The 25,296-nt window shown below is 33.4% G+C and overlaps 1 protein-coding gene across 1 annotated transcript; it reads right to left on the bottom strand.

Moving 5' to 3' along the window:
* Window positions 1-21,952: 21,952 nt before the first annotated feature.
* On the bottom strand, window positions 21,953-23,796 carry LOC120172815 (MATH domain and coiled-coil domain-containing protein At3g58340-like). The gene is made up of 5 exons (XM_039180178.1): window positions 23,687-23,796; window positions 23,357-23,552; window positions 23,124-23,281; window positions 22,571-22,884; window positions 21,953-22,504 (listed from the first exon to the last, which is right to left on the bottom strand). Exons 1-5 carry the CDS (start codon window positions 23,691-23,693, stop codon window positions 22,304-22,306), a joined length of 876 nt encoding a protein of 291 aa, XP_039036109.1. The 5' UTR covers window positions 23,694-23,796; the 3' UTR covers window positions 21,953-22,303.
* Between the last annotated feature and the right edge of the window lie 1,500 nt (window positions 23,797-25,296).

Here is a 25,296-nt window from a genome sequence, read left to right as displayed (position 1 = left end):
TTTCTTAGAAAGATAATCGGTAAGAAGAGGCAGCATCTGGATCTTTTTAATGGCGGGTTTGTTTTACCTGTTGAACTCAATGTCCTCTTCTGCGGCGACCTCCATTAGAGCCATTACTTTCTCAACAAGTAATCCGATGACCTGAGGGTCTTTTTCCGTCGTCTTCTTCCTTCTCTTACACTTGTTAAACAGGGATTCGATCTCATCATCTTTTACGATATTAGGTTTAGAACAGATTTCTTCAACTTTCTCCTGATTTTGATCATCAGAGTTAAGCAGCCAATCCCACATCTCCTGTCTATCATTCGGCTTTTGAAGCTACCTCTTGTTGGTTTTCTTACGACGATCGTCTCTCTCGTCTTGCACTATCTCTTGAATGATGTTAGTTTCATCAGCCATTGATGGTTTTATGATTTCTTTGAATTGCAGCAGAAGAGAACTCTTACTTTGTTCTTAGGGTTTCGAATGAATGTTTCATGCATGTTGTATTATTTATACATATATTTAACAGATTTTCTAATTGGATTCGGATTTCTTTTAATATGATTTTATTATTTATACATATATTTAATAATTTTTCTAATTGGATTTGGATTTCATTTAATATTATTTTATTATTTATACATATATTTAATAGATTTTCTAATTGGATTTGGGTTTCATTTAATATTATTTTATTAAATCCTAGTCCATATTTCATTTTATATTAAATAGTAACTGGAATTTTATTTCATGTTTCATGCATGTGGTCTTATTTTATTATTTTAAAGATTAACTTTTTTACTTAATTATAAAGTTCTCGTCGATAATAAAGTACATTAATATTATGTATATTTATCATGAAAAATTTATTTATCTCAATCAATAAAAAATTGCTTTATCCCCGCGTTTAGCTTTAGGGTTTAACTTATGATATAAGTCTAAAAAAATATTTTAATATTTAATTTTTTTAAATAATAATATAAAGCTCTGATTTTTTTAATCAATAAATGAAAGTAAAAGGATAACTTTTACCCATGTAGTAGACACAATTTATCACTTTTACACATATCATATTTTCGCATCAATTTATCAATTGAAGTTGCTCAATTATATCATTCTATAATCCTATCCTTAATTTAAAATCCTAAATTATAAATCCTAAACTCTAAACATAACCCTATTACTTCTAAACACTAACTTAGGGTTTATAATATAGGGTTTTAAGTTAGGAGAATGGTATAGAATTATGCAATTAAATAATTTTGAGGGTTAAATTGATGTGAAAATACGATAGGGATAAAAATGATAAATTTAGTCTACTACAAGGATAAAAGTAACTCTTAAGCCATAAATGAATGTTTCAAGCGTATGGTATTCTATGTATATATATAATATTTCAACTAATTGATTTTGGATTTCATTTAATATTTATTTTATTAAATCATCATCCAAATTTTATTTCATGTTAAATGATAACTGAAATTTTATTCCATGTTTCATGCATACAATACTATTTTATGTTTTTAAAGTGTAACTACTTAACTTATAAAGTTAAATGAATGAATGAATTTCTCTATCATTGAAAATACTAATTCGATTTTGTGTCTCTTAGAAAAAAAAACTTAGTTTTTTCTTATTGGTGTAGTGCTCATCCTTTTTTTTCGTTTTTGTTGATTGAGGGTGACAACAATTTTAATATTGGTTGCTAACTGTCGTTATTTCTTATTGTCTTTTTATTCTCTATATTATATCTTTATTTTCTTCTGTCTTTTGATTTTCAATAAGTATGCTTGTGTTTCACGTTTTCATCTACCTTTATGGAACATTTTTATGGATTTTGGTATGTTTTCGGTTCTTTGGTCGTTTTTTCTTTTATATTTTTTCTAAGGATTGATTTGGAATTTCCACGACTGATCAAAATGACGCTTATCTGGCATCTTGTTGATCTTCCCTGCTTTGGACCCTCAGATTGGATTTGGATACCCGATTTGCGTTCATGAATAGTTTTTCACGCCGCTCGAGTCTGATTTGGATTTGTCAGTTGTCTTTCAATAGTTTGATCCCCTTTTGTGGTTCATTTATCGATGCGATCAAATCTATTTGTATATTTCTTTGTTCAAGTTTCTTGGTAGATTTAATATTTCCTTGTATGGTCCTTTTGTGATCTTAAGTTACTAGTTTTGTTTCAATTTTATAGGAAATTTTCCTAATTATGTGTTTAAATTATAATTGTGATTGTAAATATTTATTGTAATTTGGGATATTTCCTATTTTGAATAAAATTAATCACCTCTATAAAAAATAAAGTTAAATGAAAGTTTTTTTTTGTCTTGCTTTGTATGTTATATTTTCGATTAATAACATACAAAATTTCATTTTTCAAAAAATAAAACTGATGAAGTTTTCATGGATAATATTATGTTGAAATGTCTTCGGAAATTTTTTTGATGAAGGGATGTCTCCCACTCTTGTTGATACAACACAAAAATACTTTTATAAAGTGTTAAGATGCCTCAACTATGGCGTCGAGAAGCTTTTACCTTAGAAAAAAAGGTTGGCATTTCCTCCATGATGTCACTACGGTAAAGATGTCTCATTTGATAACCTGACTTCTTTGATGATGTCAAGTTGTCTCCTCGTCAGTCGATGGCTGGGGGAAATATCTCTTGAACAATGTCGAGACAATAGAATGCCCTCCTAAATCCTTTGCGTAAGACGCCACCTCCTGCGAAGAAACATTACATGAGAATAATGGAGTGTAAGGAGCATCGAGAAAAGGGCATAAAAAGAGAGCTTCGATTAATACCTCTGTATAAAGAGTCGAGGTCCTCCTCCAATAATATATCGAAGAGAGACTTCTGCTAATAATTGAATCGAAGTATCTAAATACCTCCAATAACATCTTTGTCTTAAGTGTTGAGAGTCTTCACTTCTCCGCAGAACGATTGTAAAATAATACTTATGTTGCGAAAGACGACTATCGGATAGAGCAAAATCGAAACTGATAATTTGAGAAAATAAAAATGAAGATAAAGAAGACACAAATTTTACGTGGAAAACCCCTAAATAATATAGGGTAAAAACCACGGGCAACGGTAGAAGAATTTCACTATTAGAAAATAGGAATTACAACTTCTCTCGATCTAACAAGGAGAAAACAATAAAATTTCTCTCTTGATAAAAAAGAGAAAACAACTCTCAAGAAAACTCTCTAAATTCTCTAGTATTGGGAGAAAGCTAGAATGATTTGGGATGGTTTTAAAGCTAAATAGGTTAGGGTATTTATAGTTGAAGTTTAAGGACTAATCTTATAAATACCCTAAAGTACAATGACTAAATGTGCATTTTTTCCATTTATTTTTTTCAAAACTTTTGGTTGCTTTTTGACCATTTGCACCGAATCAATTCGGTGCATTATTGCACCGATTTTCTTTTGACTTTCAACAATCTCCCACTTGAAGATTTGATTGGAACAATCATATCTTCACATCATTCTTTTTACCTTGTACCTTCATGTTGCTTACGTTTCTGACAAGCCACAAGAGGATCGACACCAGGTAAATTTATCGATATTGATCGATTTCGTCATGAAATCTGCTATGTTATCTTTGGTATGGATCTTCTGCATATCTATCATCTCTTCTTCCATCTTTTCACGAATGAAATGGTACTGAACTCGTATGTGCTTTATCCTTGAATGAAATGTTGGATTCCTTGCAAGATGCAAGGCGCTTTGACTATCACAAAACAGAGAGACATACTCTTGATTGCGCCCAAGCTCCTCCAATAGCATCTTCAACCAAATTGCTTCTTTACTGGCTTGTGTAACTGCTACATATTCTGCCTCTGTTGTGTATGTATCCACAACTGATTGCAATTTTGAAACCCAGCTTACAACTCCACCAGCAATTTTAAACACATATCCTATAGTAGATTTGATTTTATCCAAATCCCCTGCATAGTCAGAATCAACATACTCATTGATAAGTAAGTTTGATCCTCTGTAACATAATGCAATATTTGAGGTCCCTTTGATGTATCTCAGGATCCTCTTTACTGTATTCCAATGCTCTTTGCCTGGATTCACCATGTACCGACTAACCACTCCCACTGCTTGTGCAATGTCTGGTCTTGTGCATATCATAGCGAACATTAAACTTCCCACTGTTGATGCATATGGTACTCGAGACATCACCATCCTCTCTTTTTCACTGCTAGGATGCATACTGGAGGATATTTTGAAGTTAATAGGAAGAGGGGTAGAAATTGACTTACAATCTTGCATGTTGAATCGTGACAAGATCTTCTTCAAGTAATTCTTTTGTTAAAGTCATATCTTCCTATTACTTTTGTCTTGGTGAATTTGTATCCCTAGAATCTTGTTTGCTGATCCCAAGTCCTTCATTTCAAATTCCCTAACTAGTTATGCCTTCAATTCTTCAATATGATCTTTGTTGGGTCCTGCAACCAACATGTCATCCACATACAACAGTAATATAACAAAATCGTTATCATCAGACTTATTAAAATAAGCACAAGGGTCTACATTAAGTCTGTTGTATCCAAGGCACATAATGAAGGAATCAAATCTCTTATACCAACACCTCGGCGCCTGCTTTAGACCGTACAGAGATTTGTTCAACCTGTAAACCAAGTTCTTCTTTTCGTCTTCTTCAAAACATTCAGGCTGGAGCATGTAAATCTCTTATTCAAGATTTTCATGAAGAAAAGTTATTTTAACATCTAGCTGCTCTAGATTTAAGTTCAATATAGCACACATTGCCAAAACTACTCGAATTGTTATTAGTCGAACCATAGGAGAAAAGATTTCATTGAAATCAATACCTTCTTTTTTAGTATATCTTTTGACCATCAGTCTTGCACGATACCTCTTCACTTGATCATCGTCATTTCGCTTGATTTTGAAGACCCATTTGTTACCAATTGGTTTCCTTCCTTGTGGTAGTGATACAAGGTCCCATGTATTATTTTTATGAAGGGCTTCAATTTCTTCTTGCATCGCCATCATCCACAGTGAAGCATTTGAGCTGTTTATTGCCTCCTGGTATGTTGATGGCTCACCGTCCCATGTTAAAAGGCAGTATGTAATATTTCCTTCTATAACATAATCTGAGTGCCAATTGAGACGTCTTCTCATACGATCTGATTGATGAGTTGTTGGAGCTTCATAAATCTCGGGTTTTTATTCATCATGTGTTGGTTCTGCTTCAGAAGAATCTCTTTGTTCAACCTCCTTATCCACATGTATCTGTGTAGTCTCTGACTTTTCAGCGCTATCATCTTCTTTTCTTTGTAGTTTATCTTCTAGAAAGATAACATCCCTGCTAATAATCATTTTGCGGGCAGTGGGATCCCATAAACGATACCCCTTTACTCCATCAGCATATCCCAAGAATTTGCATTTCCTGGATTTTGGATCCAGCTTTGAGATTTCTTAGGAGTTGTACATCACGTACAAAATACTTCCAAATACATGGAGGTTTGAATAATCAGCTGGTTTACCAGTCCACATCTCTATTGTTGTCTTCAGCTCTATTGCATTTGATGGAGCTCGATTCACCAAATAACAGGCGGTATTGAATGCTTCTGCCCATAATGATTTTTCTAGGCATGCATCCCTCAACATTGCTCTTTTTCTTTCTAACAAGGTTCTGTTCAGCCGCTCTACCACTCCATTTTGTTGAGGAGTGTTCGCCACTGTGAACTGTCTTTTGATGCCTTCTTTCCTGCAAAAGTCATCAAATTCTTCACTTGTGTATTCTCATCCATTATCTGTTCTAAAACACTTGATCTTATTTCCAGAATCAAGTTCCACCCGCGCTTTGAAGTTTTTGAAAGTTGAAAACACGTCTGACTTCTTCTTAATAGGGTACACCCAACATCTCCTGGAGTAGTCATCAATAAATGAGATAAAATATTTTACTTCTCCTAGGGATATAAATGGTGCTTGCCATACTAATTCTAGAACACTTTTTCCTCTAGAATTTGATGTGTTGAATTTCAACCGGTACTGCTTACTTGTTATGCAATGCTCACACAAAGTAAGTGATACATTTGTTAAGCCTGTAAGTAGCTTTTGCTCCACAAGGACTTTCATTCCTTGTTCTGACATGTGTCCAAGTTTCTGATGCCATAGTATTGTAGAATCTGAACTACATGAGGCAACAGAGGCTTCTGCTTCTAGCAAAGTCTCTCCCTTCAGCATGTACAAGTTTGTTGTTATCTTTTCGCCTTTCATCACCACAAGCACTCCATGGAACACCTTCATGATTCTTTTCTATGTTCCAATCTTGTTCACATTATTATCCAACAATCTATAGGATAATAATTTTTTCTTCAAGCCTTTCACATGTCGCACATCTCGAACAATTTTAATTGTTCCATCATACATCTTCAATTTGATGGTTCCCACGCCAATGATCTCTAAGGCATGATCATTGCAAATATACATAGATCCTCCTGAGACAGGTTCATACCGATGGAACCATTCTCTTCTTGAGGTCATGTGATATGTTGCTTTCGAATCACTGAGTCATATATCTGCAAATCTTTTTCTACCTTCCACGGTGGTTGGCGCTTCACAACATAGAGCATCTCCATCGTTTGAAGTGTTTGCGGTATTGCCTTGTGGATTGAAGTTTTTATTTAGACTCCAACAATCATTCTTCAAGTGACCCTTGTTTCCACAGTTGTAGCACATTAAATTCTTCTTACTTCTTGACTTATATCTACCATGTTTGTGACTGTTGCTTTGGCCACATTATGTTGATCTCCCTCTCATTGTTGTTAACGCTTCTGCTTGTTGCATATTTACTTGTCTGTCTTCCTTGTTCTTGCGTTTATTTTCTTCTTGTAGAACAATAGCTGCAACGTCATCGAAGACTAGACTGACGTTACTGTTTGTCAAGTTGATGATGAGTTGATCATACGAATAAGGTAGACTTTGAAGTAAAAGTTCAACACGTTCATTTCTCCTATTGTACATCTTAAGGATGTAAGCTGAGAAAATAAAGTGTTCAGCGTGTTTATGTGCTCCGTCACTGAAGTATATTCTAGCATCCGGAGAGTATACAATTTCCTCTTAAGGAAAATTTTATTGTGCAACGATGTGGCCTCGTACAATTTGGTGAGATGATCTCATATCTCTTTAGCTGTCTTCTTCTCCTCAATGCTTGACAATACTTCATCTGTTAATGCTAGATGAAAGTTTACCATAGCATTCCCGTCCAATTCGATCCATTTATTGTCATCTGTGAAATCTTCAGACCTTTCACTGATAGCTGCTAGACAACCGTCTTTCCTCACGATGGCCTTCAACTTCCACAAAGAGAAATTTCTCCCACTGAATTTTTCAATATCAAATTTTGTTGACATAACTTCTATTACAGATAGCTCCCACTATTTCACTATCGTGAATAGTTCTCTGGAACCTTCAAAGAATGGGTAATACCTTCTTACTTTCTTATGTTGGAGGATCCACCTTTTGGTGGCAACCACAAAGACAATAAGTAGATATTACACACTCAAATCTGGCTCAGATACCAATTGTTGCGGAAGACGACTATCGGATAGAGCAAAATCGCAACTGATAATTTGAGAAAATAAAAATGAAGATAAAGAAAACACAAATTTTACGTGGAAAACCCCTAAATAATATAGGGTAAAAACCACGAGCAACGGCAAAAGAATTTCACTATGAGAAAAATAGGAATTACAACTTATCTCGATCTAACAAGGAGAAAACAATAACAATTCTCTCTTGATAAAAAGGAGAAAACTCTCTAAATTTTCTAGTATTGGGAGAAAGCTAGAATGATTTGGGATGATTTTGAAGCTAAATGGGTTAGGGTATTTATAGTTGAAGCTTAAGGACTAATCTTATAAATACACTAAAGTACAATGACTAAATGTGCATTTTTTCCATTTATTGTTTTCAAAACTTTCGGTTGATTTTTGACCATTTGCACCGAATAAATTTGGTGCATTATTGCACCGAATCAATTCGGTGCATTATTGCACCGATTTTCTTTTGACTTTCAACAACTTATGCATCTAGCGTCGTCAGTACACCTCCAATCACTTAATAGATTAAACACTCCAGATATCTCTGAAAGCTCGACACGTGTAGAAACGCCCCCACTCCCGCTAATACATGCTTGAAGTTATCACCATGGTTTTCAGAACCGGACCGGTTAGCGAACCGGCCATACTACCGGTTCACTGGTTCAACCAGTCAAACCCGCCCGATCGGTCGGAAGAACCGGACGACGTCATAATTATTTAAAAAATTAAATAAAAATACCAAAATTATTTAATAAAAAATAATTTTTTATATCACAAGTCATATTCAAAGCAAGTCATAACATATATAAGTTAAAAACCATAAAATCAAGTGAAACAAAATGATTCAAATTAACTACAACATAATATTTAAGGTAAAACATATTAAATAATAAATATAATTATATAACTATAATTAAAAAATAAATTTGGGGCTAAAAAATCATAACAAAATGATATTTGTTTGGTTTAATTTTTTTTAAAAAAACAATCTCACATGGCTAAGAAACATAGAAGAGTATCCCAAAAGTCTAAAGAATAAAAATATGAGAACAAAACAATCCCACATGGCTAAGAAACATAGAAGAGCATCACAACTAACTTCTATAAATAATAGAGGTAATTTGACATTCAAAATCATGGAGCCTTTTGGTGAGCATTGAGTGAACTATTCTTTCACTTCAATCAAGCTCGAATTTTAGGCTTCAATCGAGCTTCTAATTTTTTTTTGAGTTCAAGCCTTTTTGAGTTCAAGCCTTTTTGAGTTCAAGTTTCAATATTATATATTTCGAGTTTGAGTTGAACTTGATAATTTTTAGCTTGTGAGCTTGAGTCGAGTTGAGCTTACTTTTAAAGTTTTCAAGTTCGAGTCGAGCTCAGCAATACTCGAGTTCGACTTGGCTCGTTTAACAAACGACGTCGTTTGGTTTAATTTTTAAAAAAAAAAAACAAAATTTTCGATTTTTTTCGATTTTTTCTGGTTTTTAGCCGGTCCGGTTCGAGCGGTTTTGGCCGGTTCACTAGTAGCGGTTCAATCGGTGTAGATTGAACCGGACTAGTCAATGATTCCCGGTTGAACCGACCGGTCCGGTCCGGTTTTCAAAACACTGATTATCACTAGAAGACCTTGAGATTTATCCTCTATGATGCATGCCTATGAACGTGAATTGTAGAACTGTTGAGTTACCTCCAAACCTACATAATTGTGGGTTGCCTCGAAGGAAAATGTGTTTCCTCTATCTCGGGAATATGAACGTTGAGATGCGTCAAATATTAAACCAAATCAAAATAGGGATGTTATATATTTCATAATAAGTCTCAGGTTAATCATTTTTATAACATTTCCTCTATCAAAGGAGATAAATTGTTATATTTCTGGAGATAATCTCACCGTCAGCTCTCTAACAACCATAACCTTCAAATATACCATGACCGTCAGGATAATCTTACGGTGATCTTCTCTCTCTTCTTGAGCGATCTCTCGAATGATATTAGTTTCATCAGCCATTGATGATTTCATGATTTCTTTGAATTGCATTAGAAGAGAACTCTTACTTTGTTCTTGTACTTGGGGTTTCAAATGAATGTTTCATGCATATGGTATTATTTATACATATATTTAATAGTTTTTTCTAATTGAATTTGGATTTCATTTAATACTATTTTATTAAATCCTAATCCAAAATCTATTTCATATTAAATGATAAGTGGAATTTTAATTTCATGTTTCATGCATGCTGATATTATTTATTAACATTACGTATATTTATCGTGAAATATTCCTTTATCTAATCAATAAAAGATTTCTTTATCCCCACGTTAGGTTTTTCTTAAGATTTCTTTATCCCCACGTTAGGTTTTTCTTAAAATTACTTTTATTTTGAAAACCCAATATCTGATAATTTTAATACAACTTCGACATATTTATTTTTTAAGTTTTATATTTAATAATTTCAAATAGGGTAAACTACATATTTAGTACCTAATCATCACTTCTATTTCGTATTAGTACTTAAACTTTTATTTGTTTCAAACCATACCTAATGTTTATGTTTATGTTTATGTTTATGTTTATGTTTTGTTTTAATACCCGCCATTAAAAATTTATTGGCGCTACATTTTTATGGGTAAATTACATCATTCATCACCCAACTACCTTCTCACTCCTATTTTAATTAGTCACTAAAATTATGAAACTTTTAATTTAACTACTTAACTTTCAAATTACTCTTGTTTTTATTATTATTATTTTATTATTTCATCAATATATAATTAAAATAAAGAATAAATTTAAAAGTTTTAATGATTAAATTATGAGTACTTTAAAAGTTAAGTAATTAAATTTTTTAAAAATATTTTTTTACTCGACAATTTTGATTTTATTAAAGATTTAAAATTATTATCCCGAAACCTAAGTTGCTAGCCTCATTAAAAATCTCCCAAAAATTATTTGGCGAAAAAGAGTTCAACACGACTAGGTAAATACAACAACTCGACTAGGTAAATACTACAACTCGATAATTGATTATATGGGCAATCATTTTTTAAAACGACTGTTGAACAAAAATAGACAGACTTTCAACATAGCGCAACTACACACACCACCTGCGCTTAAGAAGAACACTTACCACCATAGTATAAATGGTTGCCTAACCAACCCTTTTAAAGCTAAATGATCTATAAATCCAATTTGGCTTTGTATTCCAGCTTTGTAATCGTACTTGATAATTTCATAATTCGATTTCTCTTATCTATCAAGCTCCACTTTGATAGCATCCCAATCCACAATACCATCGATGATAAAATCAATAAAGACAAAGAAAAATCCATAGGATCGCACTACTCGACTATCCAAGATCAAGATAACTAAAGCCTTCCAACACACTTAAGCTCCGCACCATAACATCCTTTGAGACCAATAAAATCTCCACTTCCAAATTTACCAAATCATTTAATTTGACAATCTCATCCATTTTAATCTCCACTTAAGTGACTCATCGTTGAAATAGTAAGCAAGCCACCAGCTAACATCAAGGCTCGCACAAGCTCCTCTCATTAGCGCATAAGGATCATGGTGAATGCCGCTCAAGCATAGAAGAATCGACACCAACTCAATGACTCGCCATTCCTAACAAGAAACATAATAATAAGTTCCAAAACGATACCCTCTGATTTTTAAGGCTTTAGAGATGACCAAATCAACTGCTTAATACATCAGGAGAACAAGGACAAAACACTATCCCTCAAGATCATATTCCTAACATTTCTCAAGATCAAGAATAACAATTTGCATGCGCTAATATCATGGTAGGCGCTGCACCAAGAGATCATTTGCCATAAATTTCTGTTTATCTTAAATTTTCAGAAAAAGAAAATACTAATCTTATAGCTGACTCTGTTTCTATCTTTCCTTTACAGATTATTCAGTTTTGGGATTAGTTTGACTAACGGAGGTGTAGTCTCGATTATATATTATACGAGGTTTGATATCTATTTTCAACCTCATTTAAATATGGCATGTGTTTATTTCATATATCATATTTGACAAATATTTTTAAAACAATTTATTAAACAAATTTCGTTCGTAAACTATTTATGAGATCTACGTGGTAACCCTGATTCGATTGTAACTCTTAGATTGTATCTAGGGGTTACATGAGTATTATAAACATATTTATGTGACACATGCATTTGATAATATATGAGCAGTTTACACAAATTTATTTAACACATTTATATTCTACAATATATGAATATTTTACACAGATTCACTTGATTAATCTGAACACTTATAACCACACGATTAGCAAATGAAACATATAGGTATTGAAAATATTTAATAACCTACAAGTTTTCAAAAGCATAAAATAAAGTATATTTTTGCATGTTCATAGACACGATCAAATAACACTCACCATATTCGAAGTTCATGATGAGCAACATCATTTGCTTAAGCTAACCAAATTGCCTATTAAAACTAATCCATTAATCAACATGTTTGGTTCAAATGGTAAGCAGTTTGGTTCTGTTTAAGCAATGTTTTAAGTTCGAGCCCTTGTGTATACATAAAATCACTTTTGGGATACTCACACACTAAAACTAGGTGTGTGACGCGGGTTGATCCTGATTAGTCAAGGCAAAACCTTAAAATCGGGAGTGCAACCAAAAAGAAAAAAATAATCCATTAGAATATTATAACGCATACGTAGAGAAGAAAATACTGAAATTTGCAGATAACAAAACTGGTATTAAAAAAATGTTTTAGTATTTTTATATTTAGTTTTTTAATAAATAATAAATAATGTAAAGCCCTAAATTTTTTTTATATTCAATTTAGTCTATTGAAATAATCGGATTTAAATTTTTATAAAAATATTTATTTATTTATTTATTTAACGAATTAGATGGGTTTCAATTTAAAATAATGTTTGATGAGCAGATTTAGTTGAAATCCATTTTTTTAAATCGTATTGAATAATCGATGAATTATTTATAAAATGTGCATATTTTACGTTTCTTTTCGATTACTCGATTTGAGAAAGTAATATATATATATAAACTATACAATATCGGTCATCACCAACTATAACCCTTTTTTATTTTGATTACTATTTTTGAATTTTTGTCAATCGAGTCATTCAATTATTTAAATACATTTAATTAGGCCACTTGTTGTTAACAGTTAATGAGAGTGATGACGTGACAGTTAGTAAAATTTGTATAATTACATATTTAGTCACTCTTACTTATATATCCTATCAATTTGGTCCTAATTTTAATAAATTAAAATAAAATTAATTTTCTAATCATATTGTGAAATATGTCATAACATGAATGGAGAATATTTTTTAAATTTAATTATTTTATTTTCCATCCAATCAAATGGTTTACATGTCACCATTAGATCGGATGGAAAATTAGCAATAGAAGAAAAATTCAAGGAAATGGGGTGGGTGGGAACCGAACCTGCGTTAAAATGTTTAAATGCCAAACTACCCGGCCACTAGGCAAAATCCAATGCTTTGATGTAAGTTGCAGAATTCAACATAGATATGGTAATAAAATGACAAAAAAAGAGAAACAAAGTTCAAAAAATAAGTAATAATTTTAATATATTTTAATAATATCGTGTATATATTCTTAACTCAAATTATTTTTATAATAATTATATGAAATTATTTGATAAAGTTAACATCATTAAATTAAAATTTTTAACTTAAGAAATAATTTTAATTTTTAACTAATAAATTCATATATATATATATATATATATATATATATATATATATATATATATATATATATATATATATATATATCAATTTATTTATTTTATTAAAAATTATGAATTATTTAAAATTTAAATTATTTGATAAAGTTAACAATAATTTATATATACAATCATCACTTTAAATTGTTTAACTTTAGTAATAATTTTAAACTTTTTATTAATAATTTCATATATATATTTTAATTCAAAATTATTTAAAAACCTTAAATTTTCTGATAAATTTAACAATAATTTATATATATAATCATTAAATTAATTTTTTTAATTTGAGTAATAATTTTAAAATTTTTATTAATGATTTTATATTTTTTTACTTAATTTATATTTATTGAAAATATATGGAATTATTTAAAAAAACTGATATTGAGTTAAAAATATATGTATGAAATTCTTTTTAAAAATTAAAATTATTATTAAAGTAAGTGTTGCATTTGTTACGATATGTTTAATAAATGCTGCTTCTTAGAATATTGGATGTTATTTAGCCTAGTGGTTGGGGCTTTAAATCTAAACCGAATTTTCCTTGGTTCGATTCTCACTCACCCCATTTTCATGCATTTTTCTTCTATTGCTAATTTTCCATCCAATCTGATAGTGACATGTGGCACCTTTTGATTGGATGGAAAATAAAATAATTAAACTTAAAAAAATATCCTCTTATGACACGTGTCACAATCTGATTAGATGATTAATTTTATTTTAATTTATTAAAATAAATACTGAATTGATAGAATATATAAGTAAGAGTGACCAAATATGTGATTATACCAATTTTAATAACTGTTGCGTCAGATAATCTGGTAAATTTTAATAATAAATGGTTTGATTCAATGCATTTAAATAGTTGTATGATCTGATTGACAAAAAATTAAAAATAGTGATCAAAATGAAAATGAGCTATAATTAGGTGATCATTGTGAATAATATTATAATTTAAAATATAGTCACTCGTTAAATTAAATTGTTTTAGGGATTGGGTTTAAACTAATGATGGGGTTGATTATAGGGTAAACTACATAAATGACAACCTAATTATGGGTCTTGAAATGACCACTATTTTTAAATTTATGTTAATATGATCACTGAACTATTTAAATGGTTTCAATATAGTTATCTATCGTTAATATTTAATGAAATTGTTTATATGACAAATAACAAAAATAGTATAATTAGGGTGTGGGTCCTTGTAAAGTTAAGTATTTGCGGCGCTAGAATCCTACTTTGGTTTCTTCTATTTTGGTCATTACTTGTAAATGATTTATTTCCTTAGATTTTCTTTTAATGCAATTTGATCAAAATTTTGTTTTTAATTTGTTTAATGCCTTAATTCGAGCATTAACTTTAAAATCTTTTATTCTAGTCATATATTAAATTTATAGGTTAAATCTCATAAATTTTAGAATTAATCACTAAGTCGATTCTTACCCTTATTACCAAGATAATACATAGTAGCAAATCAATATTATTTTAAAGAAGTGAGGGGACAAAACAAGGATGAAGTGGCAGCAGGCAATTGAATGATTTGACAGCAGCTCATGTCCTTAGCAATTAAGTTGAAGATAAGCTGCATTAATTAAAGGAATTTTACTACGGCAAGGAAGAACATAGTAGCAACTAAGGCGGTAAATGTCGGCGTTTTTTCAAAAAAATCATTGGATATATTTATCGATCTAACATCGGTCAGAGGGTAATGTGTGCGTTATACGTTGATTTGACGTCACGTGGGGTAAGGTGCGCCCCCTGAGATGCACCTTATGCTGATATGGATACACGTGTGTATAGCGCGGCTCTTGGGGCGCGCCTTACGCCACATATGGTATAGCGTGGGTCAGGGGCCGCGCCTGACCTTTATAATTATATATAGCGCGGGGCAGGTACCGCGCCTTGTATAATTGTTACAACTTTTCTCGGCTATAAATACCCTTCTCCCTCGGTTAAGTTCCTCACATCTCTCCTCTCAACTTATAAATTAATACAACAATTTCGTCAACGAGTCAATAATTCTGACAATTTTCTCATATTTTATTCAGAAGTTCGTGCGATTATAAGGTAATTTTGTGATAAATTTTTTTATTATATTTATTGTTTATTATGATTATTTGAAAAAAATATTATACTAATTGTTGTCAATTAATTTTTGTGTTTATAAAATTAGAAAGCGGAAATATAAGTCGAAATTGTTTTGTGGTACAAGTAATAATATAAAATTATATTATTTAAATTATTTACATTTATGTGTAAAAATTTTATTCTGTTATATTTTCATTTATATATTATTTATTTAATCAGCATTGTTTCAGTTTTTTTTGCAGATATAATATTGCCGCACTTTTAAACTCAAAAAATGGCGCGACTTTCATCTATTGTTTATTATGATGGTGAAATTTGAGAAGATCGTATCAAATGAGCGTGTTAAAATATCATTGAAGAGAAACATAACTCTTGAAGAGCTGATAATGAAGATTTCGAGGAAGATTCATGTTGTAAGTAGTAGAAGAATGTCGTCGTTGCAGTACAGATTTCCAACATCATTGTTGTCATTAACTTATACAGCGTTCAAACTTTTGAACAATGATGATGTTGAAATGATGGTTGAAGCTCAAAGTAATTATTCATACGCCGATATTGAGATGTATGTAAATTTTATTCAAGTGCGTGCCGTTCAGGGTCAATCATTAAGCTCCCACTATGGGCTGGCTGAACAAGTTGATCAAGTTGACAGCCCGACGACAGTAATGTGTAATGATTTTAATGCCATAATGGGGAGACATTCATCCGCAACTCCTTACGATATGTACCGAGGTGGGTCGACGAACAATCCATAGGCAACATCGCGTCCAGTTCAAGGGGAAGACATTCATCTGCAAATCCGTTTGACCTTAATATGGAGATGCCATCGACGCAACCATCTGTGCAGTTTTCATTTGACACGATGGCTTCAAGCTCCAGGAGGAAGCATTCGACTGTGAGGTTTTTCGATCTGAATGTCGATATGCCTTCCAGTTTAAGGGGAAGGCGTGCAAGTAGTAGGTTCTTCGACCTAAATGTGGAGAACATGGAGGAACCATCATCTCCACCAGAAGAACCACTTCGTGAGCCTGGTGCGGACGGTGCTGAGACTGGACTATTCATTCACCCAGAATCACCGCAATTCAACTCCGATGATGATGATGATATGGATGAAGTTCCAGCAAATGTGACACAAACTGACCCTCCAGCACACATATATGAAGCTGATTATGGTGTAATACATGGGCCAGAATTTGCGGATATGCCTCATCTCGGTGACTATGGATATTACTCATCAATAAACAATGGTGAGTTATATTTAGGCATGGAGTTTTCAAGCAAAGAATAAGCGATGATGGGTTTTTTGGACTTACACATAGTGCGTTAATGCTGTCAAATAATATAAGCTTGTGGTCCAGATCGACAGGACTTTCTTGTATGGAAAATACAAGCAAGTTTTATTATTGGCAGTTGTCCAAGATGGCAATCGCAACATTCTTCCAGTTGCTTTTGCTCTTGTCGAAGGAGAAGATACAGATTCTTGGGCTTTTTTCCTCCGAAATTTACGTGCACATGTTATCACGAGGGAAAACATCTGTGTCATTTCAGATCGCGAAGCTGGAATCAAAGCAGCAATGGAGTCTTTGGGTCCAATGTGGCAACCACCCTTTGTCCAACATAGGTATTGTCTCCGACACATTGCTGCGAACTACCATGGAAGGTACAAGAAGAATGATGAGCGTCAATTAATTGTGTGCATGGGTAAATGAAACTGATGTAGTTTGTTTTCTTTCGATCATTTTAATTTTGCAAAGAAAGCAAGTTAGTAAGTTATACATTTTTTGATCAGGTTACGAACTACTTCCTCGAACGTTTGAATCAATGCTTCAAGATTTGCGGGTGAAAAACGAGGAAGGATACGATTACATCGGCCTCATCGATAAAGAAATGTGGATGAATGCATATGATGGTGGATATCGATATGGACACATGACGACCAACTTGGCAGAGGCAATCAATTCAACTTTAAAGGGTGCACGTCACTTACCAGTAGCTGCTATGGTAAAGACTACATATTTTCATTTGGGGGCGCTTTTTACGAAGCTCGGGGGACAAGCTCAAACCTGGATGCAAGGCGGTCATGTCTATCACCCTAGATTAGTTGTAGATCTATAGAAAAAAATTTCTGCATCAAATGGAATGTTTGTAAGAAGCTTCTCTAGAAGGCATGAAATGTTTCATTTCACAGAGTTGTCGCGACCTCTTCAAAGGATTGAAGCTGTGTCGTTAAGAGTAAATATAAAAGACAGAATGTACGACTGCGGGTTTTTTCAAGCTCTTAAGTATCCATGCTCTCATGTGATAGCAGCTTGCTCGCATACACGTCAAGACTATAACCATTTTGTGGATCCCGTATACCTATTATCTGAAGTTTTTAAGGTATACGAATTTGAATTTCCCCCCATAGGTAATGATAAAGACCCTGATGAGGTTCAAGATTGGCTTTCGATTATACCAAATCCGAGTTTATTGAGGGAGCGTGGTTGTCCAAAATCCAATCGAATTCATTGCGATATGGATATTCGAGAAAGATCTAGACAAGACAGAAGATGTGAGCATTGTAGAAACCCAGGACACACTAGAAAAACATGTCCACTTCTGTTGCCATCAAGTAAAAATTGATGAGGAAATGATGTATTTGTTTATCAAATAATAATTCTTGTACTTTAATTTGCATTTACTTCAAGTTAATGTCATTCGATAATTACTAATGAAGATTAAAAAATGATACAATAATATGAGATTGGATGTTTGTGTTATATGTGATTATAATAAAAGAGATAATAAATGACAAACTTAAGAAAGTTATCGAACAATTTGGTATTTCAAAATAATTTTAAATACACAATAAATATTAAATGGTAAATGATAACCAAAATACAATAACTGATATTAAATGGTTATAAACAAAATTAACTGAAATACATTAAAAAAAGTCAAAACAAATTTAACAAAATAAAGTAAGTATTAAATGAGAAATAATAAAAAATTACAATTAAAAAGTCCAATAAACTAAATACAAATATAATAAAAAACAAAATCTATCGATGCCTGCGACGCGAATGTGTTCCGCAGGGCGGTGGCTGTTGGTCTCGAGGAGGATTTCTTCGTATCACTGGTTGTGACTCCTCGCTGTCATCATCATCACCGTCATTGTCGTCGTCGTCGTCGTTGTCGTCGTCGTCGTCGTTGTCGTCATCATCGTCCTAAGTAGGTACATTAGGTTGATGAGGAGCTGATGAAGATGAAGCACCTCCATAGAATAAGGACCTTGGAGGTGTATGACTGACTATCCCACCGGCCTGCGAAAACTGGGAAAACTCATAAAACCCAGACATCGCTGAGTGTGAAACTGTACAGGAGGTGACTGTGCTGCGACCATGGGTAATGAGGTTGAACCCGCCAACTATCTAGCATATGAACCCTAAGTCGGATAGCCTCTAGGAGGGGTCATCTGTGACGGTGGCGGCGGCGGGGTTATAAAAGCAGGTAAAGGCGGCGGCGGCATCTGGTAATAGAAAGGCGGCGGTGACATCATATATGGTTACGGTATGTAAGTCGTTGGATACGGTGGTTGCTGTGAAGGTCCTACTGGTGCAGCTGAGGATGAACCGGAAGCACCTGCTCTCCGTCCACGAGTCGGGGGACGATGATGCTGTGTCGGTGAACGTCTCTGTTGATGTCGCGGAAAGGTCTGCTCTCGTACATCCTCGGGAAGCAGAAATGGTTTCCCGTTACTGTTGAACCACTCGTAATAACCGTCAGCAACCATCAAGAGGTCAATTAAAATGGGCTCTCTACGGGGAAGGCGCCGATGTCGATCCTTCCACAACAAGACCCACGCATGATGTCTCACCAGCCAATCTATATCTGTCTTGCCGCGTCTATCTATGCTATGCAACTCGTCCATATTGCGAGGTACTTCCGGAATTGGTTGAAAACAACCAAATTGCCGGAGCACGCGATCAGTGGAGTGCCACTCGACGGTCGCATAACAGATCTAGGGTACCGTCGCCATCCAAACATCTTATGGGCCCCTCAACTCAGGTGGGATCACCGCCCTCACATCATCAGTAGAATATGCCACCCATTCAAACTAAAACAAATATATATACTTTTTATCAAAATAATAATCTAATTATATAACTATAATCTAAAATCGATTTTTAAACATTAAAATTCATACATATGTGCCAGTCTTCTGATCGATTAACACCCTAATATTTTTTAAATCATCAGGTAGCTCCTGATGATTTTTCCTTTCAGTAGACCACCTATTCGAGAAAAATAATTTCTTATTCACTGTATAAAATTATTAATATACAAAATCAGTTTTATAATTACCTCAGGAGTAGCGGAAATACGAATGGGTTCTTGACAACGGGACATAAAAAGGGCAATCGATACCATGCCCAAGACTGTAGCAGCATGAGATATCCGCCGATAGCATTACGCCTGTAGTTAATGGCTCGACACATCTCCCTGTACAGGCAAGCCAAAACTGTCGAGCCCCAACTGAGTGATCCAGCCAGATGAAAATCGCCAAGATGTTGCAACCACATACAGTGAACTTGGTTGAGCGATTTTTTCGGCATCAGCAACCCTCCTATCAGCGGAAGTATGCATGCTAGATCATACTGTTTAACTTCATCGTCAGGCGAGTCAGGCGCGTCCTCGCTCAACTCCTGAAAATTGGCATCTAACCAATTTAACGGTATCCATCCACCCTTAAAATTTTCCGGGACACGTCCTAGACTAACCCGACACAAAGTAGTCCAAGAACCATAAGCTATCCTGATATCACACCTCCATCCACCGAAAGCCCCAGGTGCATAGAAACATCCTCAAAGCGTGATCGTGCACTCTCCGCATGAAAGATGGAATGTGTGGGTCTCCGGCCTCCACCGCTCTACTAAGGCAGAAATAAGGTCTGGTTCTATCTTACAGTGACCCTGATATCTACCTAGGTGACCGAATCCAGCCTCTAATAAATACGACATTACACGAGTAGGTATAACTAACTTAAGGTTCCTAATAAAAGGATCTAATATACGGTTTCTCTCCTAAAATATAAATAATTACACAAATTAATTTTTAAACTAATAATCATGCATTAAATAAATTAATTAATTAAATTAAAACGTTAAAATGTTATCGTATCAACAAAGTGTCGAGATATATGATTTCTATCCAACCAAAGTAGATCGCCTTTCATTTTATATCCGCAAAAAAATTAATTAAATAAAATATTAAACAATTAAAATAATTAAATAAATTACTAAAAAATATTAAATATAATAAAATATACCTTAATAAGATAATATAAGAGTATTTTGAGAGAAGTTGAGAGGATTTGGTGTGATGAAAGTGATTGAGAATGGGGTATTTATAGGGGATGGTGGGTGTGAACAGGCGGGGGTAATTTGGTAATTAAGAGTATAGCACGCCGCAGGGGCGCACCTTTCTGACGTGTGTCAGAATCACAGGTAAGGCTTGGCCCCTGTGCCGCACTATACCCTTAATTACCAACCTGCCCCGCGCCATACACATGTGTATCCATGTCAGCATAAGGCGCGTCACAGGAGGCGCGCCTTACCCCACGTGGCGTCAAATCAACGTATAGCGCGCTGCAGGGGGCACGCCTTATTGCAAAGGGTGTTAGATCGGGAAATATAGTCTGACCGGTGTTAGATCGGTAAATATACTGATCACCGGTGATTTTTTGGGAAAAACGCCGTAAATCTCTCCTATATATATGTATTCGACTTAAGAATGAGTCTGTAATGTGAGTGAAAAAAAAAGAGTAAGAGTAGAGTTTAGCAAAGCATTTATTAGTGGAGTTTATAACCTTGCTGAAATTAGTGTTCGTGTTGTACTCGTATTTCGTTTCGTATTAATAATATTGTACGGATTATAAATTCATAGAATGCTCAACAACACTTCTAACACGATATATATTAAATGTGGCCTTTATACGTGAAGTAATTCTTAGAAACATAATTGTTTCGAAATTGGGTATGGAGTATCAAAACTCCCAAAGTCTATTGCAGTAGAATCATCAAAATTTGTTGAAGAGTTTCGAAATTCATTACGTTCACCGATGAATATAAGAATACTTGTATTTAAAATCATCATATTTGATTCACTGACGTTGAGAGCTACATGAGTAATATTTGGTTGCATATTGCAGCAAAAGTCTCGTTAAGTCCCATTAAAAACTAAAAGAACATCTAAGAAGGGAAAAGGAGATAGAATGCAATTGTGGTAGGGTTTAACATCACCACACAGCTCAAGGATATACATATGGATACATATGTAATATTTTGTGGATATATTCGCAAATTAAATAAGAGTTTCATACACAGATTCTCCCGTAGCATCAGATAGCAAAATAGGGATAAACCAACAGCAGGTTCATTACAAAGTTTAATTCCACCAAAAGGATCATAAAACACTTTGCTCAAAACACCATATACTACAACAGTTTTTAGATCTTTCCTTTTACAGATGTGATGAAATCCTTCATTCTTTCCCATTCTGCCTCAACGCTTCTCTCTTCCTCCTCAGCAGCCTTGGCATTGGCCTCATACTCCTTTCCCAATGCTACCAACTCCTTTTTCATTTCCTTGGAACTTATGAATATCCCATTTCGTTCAGCCAACAGGGCAGCAAGTTTTTGCTCTACCTCCTTATATCTGACTAGATTACGATCCAAATTACAAGTAATCGTCAGCTTGATGGATTCCTTTTCCGTAAGTCGGATCTTGTCCTGCACTGCTTTCGCTGCTCGATTGGCTAGTTCTTTCAAGCTTTCCTCCATGGCCAACAGCTCATTTTTCTGCTCAATTGTAAGGGTGGTAGAGGAACAATCGAAACTAGCTAGGATCTTGAAAGCCTTCTTAAGTGGAAAAAAAACTTCCCTGAATGGTAGAGATTAACTGGGGTCATACTCAAGGCTTCATCTAATTTAGCCAGTGCTTCCTTTGCTTCTTCTTTAGAAAAAACAGTGTCATGGCTTGAAAGCTCAGACTCTAAGCTAGTGAAAAATGTCTCTACATCTTCTTCTGTAGGTTCAACGGCCTGAAATGGCGGAAAAGAAAACGATGAGAGAGATAATGAGTGCATTGATATTAACAACTAATTTACCTGACTTTCAACGTTCTGGCAAGGCTGAGTTGGTGAAGGAGTTGTGATTTCTACTGGTTCGGTTTTCGCAGTTGTCTGGTTGTCTATGGTTTCCTTCACATGATCAGCTTCCACGGTCTTATGTTTAGCCGAATCCGTTTTGAGCATGAATTCCTTTGAAATGAGACCTGGAGTCCTATCAGTGGAAATATAGGCTTCAACTAAGCATGCATCATTGACGAGGTAGCCTCTTTTAGGGTCGTTTAATTCACAAAGTGCAAAGAATGAAGGAAAACCCCAATTATCAGACGTCGCGTTGAACACATGAGTAGCGACTGGGAAAAAACAAGAGAAACCAGTTCTGGTCAATTTTATATGGACAGCTCGAGCATTATTCACCACTGTCGCCATGCTCAGCCCCCAAAGAATATAATGCCAGAGGTGAACATATTGTAACAGAAAAAAGAGGCTGAACAAAGAATCAAAAGAGATTTTGGTGAGGAAACCAAATCAGTATTTTTCGTATTGGTAAACACATTAAATAAAGTAAAATGTGATTGCTATAACAAAAGACCTTTAGTAAAAGAATTTCTGCGATCCATTTGGTCGATGACTGCAAATCCGTATTGGGCAAATCGACTCCATCCTGAAGGCAAAGTTGCTGAATCTGCAACTCCTAAATAAATTGACAAAGCATCCACGTTGTTCCCCTTGGGAAAGATACTTATTTGCCTGCCAAATAAGTTTGCAAATATAAGTAAAATGCAAATGAAAACATAATCGACAAGAAGAAAAGTCAAAAGCTACCATTTGTTGCCATCAACAGTAAAATGTTGAGAGCAGATCTCTTTGTTATTGATTCTGGAGAAATTCTCAATCCTCCAAGTCACCTTGGTTACTTGTCCATTAACACCCTCAGACTGAGGCTTACTATCATCCACCGCATCCAAAATTTCAACCGTCCATATGACCTTGGGAAGATTAGACCCACACCTGCTATTCACTGCACTCATATTTTCAAACATGACGAAAAGAATTCGGTTTTAGACATTTCCTTGGAATGATTAGAATTTGGTTGGGAAAGCATAACAAAACGTGAGGGAAAGATTGAAGGCCATAAATGTTTGGTAATAATACCTTCCATTATCAAAGAATCTGGTGCTCCAAGATGCTATCCGCAGAACCTGGAGTGGAAGATAATTCAAGCGTGCCTTCTACAAATATTGACAATGTAAGTCCTTTCGTTTCTTATAGTGTCTTTGTTGATTCTTGAACTACTTAGCCTTTAAGTTACCTCTTTTCTATTCTTCTTTTCCTAATAAAGTTTCTTTACATGTTTAAATAGTTATACAAAGGTTTATTAGACATATATACTCCTCTAACACTATAAAATACCTATGAAAATTCAGTTCTCATTCAATGCTCAAGAACACAAGTGAACAGCTTATACTACGTAACTTAAAAATTCTATTTTAATTATCAATCTTTTAATTTTATCAATCGGACCATTTAATTATTTAAATGTTATCAAACTAGCATAATAATTAAAAAATAATATAATTACACATTGAATCCTTAATTCATATTTACATATTTGCGGCCTTTCCTTAATTTTATCAATCGATCATTCGACGTTAACAAATGTGACACGTTAAATAAATTGATGATCTGACACTATTTTATGGCGAATTCGACTCTCCAAAACTTTTGGCTGATCTTCTTTTTCTTCAAGTGATGGATATCATAACAAAATCACAATTAAATGTTGTAGAGCTCACGAACCAAATTGATTGACAATGCGTACACATCATATATATGTAATTGCTCGAAGAAAGACATGTTTAAATAGTTATACAAAGGTTTATTAGACATATATACTCCTCTAACATTATAAAATACCTATGAAAATTCAGTTCTCATTCAATGCTCAAGAACACAAGTGAACAGTTCTTATTTTTAACAATAAATTTATTTTTTATAATTTAATCCCTTAAATTTGTATTTTATTAAAATCAACTTTTTATTATATTTTAATTTTTTGCAAATGGCTTCTTCTCATTAATTCATTGATACTTTTATACTCTTTTCGAGATTCTCCCAAACTAACTTCTTTAAAAAAGTATAAATATATTTTATAATTTTAGATGACTTTTGATTTATTAAATAATATTGTAATCTGAAAAAATATAAATATATATTAGATAAATTTACACAAAACATTGTAAATATATATAATTAAAATTAAACAAAAAATTTAAAACTCATCTCAATTTTCATAATCGACTCAATTTTTTAAATAAAACTTAAATTTAAAAATAAAAATAACCAACTCAACTAAATTAAAATCTTTTCATTTGATTCGATCGCTCATCATATAATAATATTGTCTCAACTCCCTCTATTAATATGAATGGGCAATTTAAATTGTAAAAGACTGTAATCGAGGGAGAAATATGAAATGTTTGTAGGTGAAAGGACGTCTCATACATAACGTATTACTAAAGTGACGTACATAAACATACCATAAATAAATTTGTCTTTATTATATTAATACTAAAGAGTATAAGAATTGATCTAAAATTAACTATTAATTAAAATTTGATTTTAATTTTAATAGAATTATATTTAAATTATGATTTTTATTAAAAAAATAATTTATGTAATTTAATTTGCCTAGAAATAGGATTTATAAATTATTCAAGTTAAAACGAGAATTTCACATAAGTTCTCCAGTAGCATCAGCAGAT

The sequence above is a fragment of the Hibiscus syriacus genome, unplaced genomic scaffold (assembly GCF_006381635.1).
Source record: "Hibiscus syriacus cultivar Baekdansim isolate YM2019G1 unplaced genomic scaffold, ASM638163v2 tig00111881_pilon, whole genome shotgun sequence".
In the NCBI taxonomy this organism is placed as follows: domain Eukaryota; kingdom Viridiplantae; phylum Streptophyta; class Magnoliopsida; order Malvales; family Malvaceae; genus Hibiscus; species Hibiscus syriacus.
This window is presented reverse-complemented; position numbering and strand designations above follow the sequence as displayed.